This window comes from Odontomachus brunneus, unplaced genomic scaffold (genome assembly GCF_010583005.1).
Source record: "Odontomachus brunneus isolate Ranch 3 - 2012 unplaced genomic scaffold, Obru_v1 Obru_scaffold_264, whole genome shotgun sequence".
Lineage (NCBI taxonomy): Eukaryota > Metazoa > Arthropoda > Insecta > Hymenoptera > Formicidae > Odontomachus > Odontomachus brunneus.
Window position 1 is genome coordinate 243,731 of NW_022639714.1, and position 5,952 is coordinate 249,682.

Here is a 5,952-nt window from a genome sequence, read left to right on the forward strand (position 1 = left end):
CGATAACTCGAAAACAATGCATTTTTTTACCTATGTTTGTATCAACTTTCTTGTTTTTGATTCCCCATTCATCTCCCGAGCGATTGACCTCGACTTACGGAACATCTGTATATATACATATACATATATATATATATATATATATATATATATATATATATATATATATATATATATATATATATATATATATATATATATATATATATATATATGTATATTTATATATATATATATATGTATGTATGTATGTGTGTGTGTATGTATGTATGTGTAGCAGTTTATATAACTAATCTTAGTATAATCCTGTTTTATTAAAAACATAGAAGGAAGTACAATTTCCACGTAATGTTTATGTACATTTGTATGTTTCAGGCCTAACGTTATTGCACGTAAACGAGAATGCGTACCCCTGCTGAGACTGAAACACTGAGCCAACCTGAAATGTATTATCTAGACACAGAGGAGACTGGAACGTCCGCAGATGTAGACCGAGCAGTCCTGTCATCCCCTCATCCGGAGGCTCATATATTTACGAACAGGTACAAAAAGATTTTTCTTTTATTCTTGTTTTTTTCCCAGGGTTTTTTCCCGGAATTTTTTGGTCAGCTTTGACAAATAAACAGGTATGCTTATTTGAATAAGGACTTGATTGTGCCTTCGGTGGGACGAATCTCCAAAACAAATGATCAGGTAGAACAGATTTGTCACAACAGTCGAAGGTAGTTTGATTCTAACGCACTAACCCAAGTAGAATAGGTTGCCTCTTGAAGTTCTTGAAGTTAACTTTTGGAACGTATTTATAACAAGTCAATGTCAATAATTCGTCTCCATTAATATGACATCGATTAAATAATAGTTTACAGTTGGTTAATAGCTAGTTCATTTACGCATCTTACAGTTATCATTTAGTATATATTTAATTTGTATCCATATCGATACTTTTATATCTAAATGATATCTTTTTGGATATTAAAAGTTATTTTTCGGGCGGACATTAGGTAATTTCAATAAACAGAAACTTTTTTACCGAAAATAAAGTTATCCTGATCTAATTTTATATAGTAAAATTGAATACTTTAAGATAACGTTATTCTACTTGGGAAGCTGCGCCAGTGCTGCGAGTTCGGGTAACTTTTGGTGCGTTCGCTTTGGGCGTTTACGCGCTTAAACGTCATTCTATCTTTATCGCTCATTACCTGCGGGAAAAAGATCGAATGACGCAAAGCGCCCAAAGCGAACGCCTCAAAAGTTACCCGAACTCACAGCACTGAGCTGCGCGCGTTAAAAATTCCCATGATTCAAAATTACGCGCGTGGTACTATCGACATCGACCTCGGCGCTCCCCTCTTGCCTCCCGTATCGACTCGTGCCGAGCGTTCGATGTATCGAGCACTCGCGACTCCGATAGGAGCGCGAATGTATTTGTCGCGCGACGAACAACGCTGACTTCGCACGAAGTCTTCAGGAAGTTAACTTTTTTCATCGAATATCGCGGACATTGGACTCGAACCGCGTGTTATACATCGCGCGCCTGGTGAATTCGCAGCGTGGTCGTCGTGCCACGAATATAGTGACGTTTATCGGGATATACAACGATAAGCGAGACGCGAGTCAACAGAGAAAGAGAGGGAGGGAAAATGTGGATTGGGAGGGAGAAACGGTGAAGAGAGTAGAGGTAACTTCAGTCTGATCTACGCCGGTCTACACACGTCAAGTCAGTGAGTGCGTATCTCGCGTGTGTGCGCGTGCGTTGTCTTTCTCTCTTTCTCCCTCGGTGAGTTTTCGCGCTCGAAATCCGCGTCCGCCTCGGCGGTGTGTCGCGACGACCTTCGTTTCGTCGCGCGGTACAGTGCCCTCGCCGCATCCATATGCTACGCGCGGCACGATGGTCTTCGCGCGATTCTTCCTCAGAAAAGTCCAAAGCGACGAGGCCGCCGTCAGCAACGTCGTCGTCTCGAACAACGTCGTCATTGGCACGAGGAGGTGAGTGCGATGGAGAGCGGGGAAGTGAACGCGAGAGAGAAAGAGAGAGAGAGGGAGAGAGAGAGAAAAAGAGGACGAGATTCGCGACATCGCAAATACCGTTGAGCGCGCATGGAATGCGCTGCTGATAACGCAGCCGTCGAGATCGGAGCCTGGAAGCCGTTGCCCCCCGCCGCTGTTTCGTCGACGACTTCGATTCCCCGACGTCCGCTTTACTCGACCTGAGTCGCAATTTTCATCCTACTCTCATCTTCGATATTCAGTTTAATGTCTATTCCGATAATCTGAAGATCATGTCAACCTCCTTCGATTCTATTTAACCTACTAACTTTGCTGAGAGGTCGTCTTTTAAGGCCGGCTTACACCGGTAAAGTGGCAGTAACGATGTTAACAGTAAAAAGCTAATAACAAAAATGTTTTTAGCAAAACTCTTCAGAAAACAACTTGTTGTTTGTTCCAAACAAAATATATTTTTAACAATGTGTTTTACAATGTTTTTAACAAGATTCCTAACAAAATATACTTTTAACAATGTAGAAAACAAAGTTTGAAAAACTATTTATCATGACTAAATTGCTAATATTATTAACATGAATATATGATATTCTCAAATATTCTCAGCAAAATTGGAAAACGATTAATGTTATCAGCAAATATATGCTATATATAAATTTGATAATATTTATAGTACGATCAGTTAAGTCAAGACAAGATCCTTGTTATTAACACATCTAGTTCAATTTTCTGCTAATAACATTCGCTTTCAATATTCTTTGATCTAGAGGACTAAGTGATAGAAATATAGAAATAATAGTCCTGACGATATTAATGACAAAGTTATCAACATGTTACCAAAATAAATATCAATAATATTTGTTTTCTGTAGAATATTGAAAACAAATTATTCACATTTTTCACATTCCAAAATAACAAAGTTGACAACAAAATATAATTTGTTTATTATATTGCTAGCAACTTGTTTCGTAACTTGTTAGAAACCATTGTTTCAAAGCAATTTTTAATGTAACAGTTTACAATTGTCAGTAACGCCGCTAAAAACACGTGATTAGCAATGTTAGTGTAACCAGCCTTTAGAACTTACAGATGGCATCTTATGCGTTTTCTGCTATTTAGAGGCGTTAACCTTTCATATACACATTTATTTTTTCAACTTTTGCATACACACTGAGTGGTTGCCACTTATGGCAATTTTCAAACAGCTGTATCTTTTAAAATATTTATGCTAAAATTCTGAAAAAATTCATGGGTTAACTTTAATGTTTATAGAAAGTATTTACATACTTTTGGTATTAAAATTTAAGAAATTTCATATTAAAAAAAATTATATTTCGCGATTTAAAAAAAAGTGAGTTTTTGCAAAAAAATTTGAAACTTCTGTAATTTTTATTATTTTTAAGTAAAAATTTAGCATTTTATTGTTGAAATGTTTATCTTTAAAGAAAAAATTGTCTCGTAAGTCATCTCTGGAAAAAACATTTACAATTTTATATACTATACATATATGTATATACATATGTATATGTATATATATACATATGTATATTTACATTTAATAAATTTGATAGTTGAGCATACCAATGCAAAAATTGAAGATGTATGATAGCGCTGAATTTTAGTTATGTGGTAACCATCCAGTATGTATACGATGGGTTAAACAGGATTTTAGTTTATATGTGTATTAACCGTACACTGTACGTTCAGGATATATAGACGTTAGAAAGTTCAAGTCGAAAAAGTAGAGCTAAAATTTCGGCTCGGAGAGATATGCACGGAACGAGACGCAATTCCATAGCGGGCATGGCGAGATATCCGTCGACACGACGTACGGATTACGAAGAAACGTCGGGCGGGGATTAACAATAGTGACGAGTTGACACGATATCCGCGTGTTCCGAGGCAGCTCGAGACGCATTGGGGATCGCGTATCACGCGAGCGATACCTCCCGATAATTTCAAGTCACCGACGGTAATGCGATACGGATTACTGCTGTATAGCAGGCTGGAACCTGCACGTCTGTCGATTACCTTGCGCGTTGATCTCTCTCTCTCTCTCTCTGTTTGTCTTTCTGCGTGCATCTTTCTCTTTTGCATGCACAGATGATGCTACAGATTGGGGCTATAAATAATGAGAATCTTTGACACTGCTTAGAGTTGTTAGGTATATTGATCTTTACTGCTTAGGGTTGTTAGACATATTGATCTTCGTTATACTGTTCAGCTGAGATAACGCAATTCTAAATGGTTTACATCATTATTATTCATGTGGAAAAGTCAATAATTAATTTTATATTACTCGTATAATTATTAATCTTACGTATAATTATTAATTACGTCATAATGTTAATAATTTTTAAATAATACAAATCACATGAAAGCCAAAGTTTAGATCTCAGTTGGATGGTCCAGCTGATATCTGAATATATGGCACAAACCTAAATGACTTATATCAATATTAAGGGGAATTCACACTTTTGCAGAAAAGCAGAAAATAAAAAGGTAGACAGACAAATCAGAACTTGCAATGGATTAAGAGTGTTTTTAAATGTTGGAAGAAGATATCATTATTACAAAAATAATCATTTTTTATACTTCTTGTAATTATAATATGCAAGTTATAATATAAGTTTTAATTAAGTAATTATTATAATATAAGTTATTATTATATAATATGCAAGTAAAATTATAATATTGTTGAAATTCAAGACTTCAAAATTTTTTTTACAAAAGTATATATTGTTGGTTACATATAAAACAATGATTGTGCATTTGAGTGTATTACTTTTATTTAAGTGGATATTAATTTTTTTGTGAACGAGCTTTTTTCTAATTTTTGATGAGTATAGAGCCGAGTTGATTAAATGGATGGAATAATAAGATAAAGTAGAAAATGTAATGTAGTTGGAAAATGTAATGTTCGTGATAAACAGGTAACAGTAAAAGAGTAATAGTAAAAGAGAATAGTAAAAATAGATCAAGTAAAAGAATGAAAATTTAAATTGTGAAATCTAAAGATTATAACTACTATGATTTTAGGATGAGAATATAGGTAAGAAAAGATTTAATATAAAGTGCGAACGGATGATGAGGATAACGTTTTGTAAACCAAGTCCCCTTCTTGGCTAGCAGAAGTAATACGTATATCTATTTAAAATAAAGTTCAAAAACTGTTATCAAGAAAATATTTTTTTTTGAAGATAACCATTACTTAAGCTGCGTTCGAGGAGACGCTATTTGGAGAGTGTTCTGTCCTTGTTCAACTTTCAGTAAGTAACAAGGACAGAATATGCTTTTAGCTCCAAATAGTGTCTCCCCGAACGCAGCTTTAAAAAAAGGGAAGTAAAATGAGAAAATGTTTTTCCCAGCAGTAGAATGATATTTTTCTGTGCGTATAGTCCAGCTGAAATATAGTTTGAAAATCGTAACAACATTCCAAAAGTCTAGAGCTATATTTTTAGAGCTACAAGTCGGTTTCGTGTGTACATTGTTCCTTTATACGCGATAAATAGATACGCTGCAATCAGTCCGTTTCCAGCGTTTATTGTTTACGGTGACGAGCGGGCACGGTGCTCCCATTGAGTGCGACGCCAGCAAACAGCTGATACGGGAGGCTTGCACGTGCGGCTATATGTACAAAGTATGCACCTACAGCGCATATCGTGCGGCAAACGCGACACCCGTACGTGCGTTAACGTCGCGTAATTGGCTTTTCGTGCCGCGGGCATGAGGAAAATCGTCTCAGCGCAAAGAAGCCGAGCAAGTCTCGGTGATCGCCGTGGTCTCTTCTCAAGGACGCTGCCTCTTGAGATATCAAGGCCACTTTCACTACTCACTGTAAACGGAAGGATATATCTTTTGCCAGATACGCGGCTTTATATCGCGCGGAATCGCAATCGCGCCGCATTGTCCTTGCTTCCCCGTTCCCCCCCCCCCCCCCAAAAAAAAAAA

At 36.5% G+C, this 5,952-nt stretch overlaps 1 protein-coding gene across 7 annotated transcripts in view; it reads left to right on the forward strand.

Moving 5' to 3' along the window:
• The window catches only part of LOC116852968 (mitogen-activated protein kinase kinase kinase 13), a 28,491-nt gene that overhangs the window by 9,376 nt on the left and 13,163 nt on the right, over positions 1-5,952 (forward strand). For 5 of the 7 annotated variants that reach the window (XM_032833750.1, XM_032833752.1, XM_032833753.1 and 2 more), the window contains exon 2: positions 376-542. In XM_032833750.1, coding sequence (XP_032689641.1) covers positions 403-542 — 140 coding nt within the window. In that variant the 5' untranslated portion in view covers positions 376-402. Of the gene's footprint in view, positions 1-375; positions 543-1,675; positions 1,987-5,952 lie in introns of those variants that run through there. The other 2 variants (XM_032833755.1, XM_032833756.1) reach the window with 2 other exon arrangements.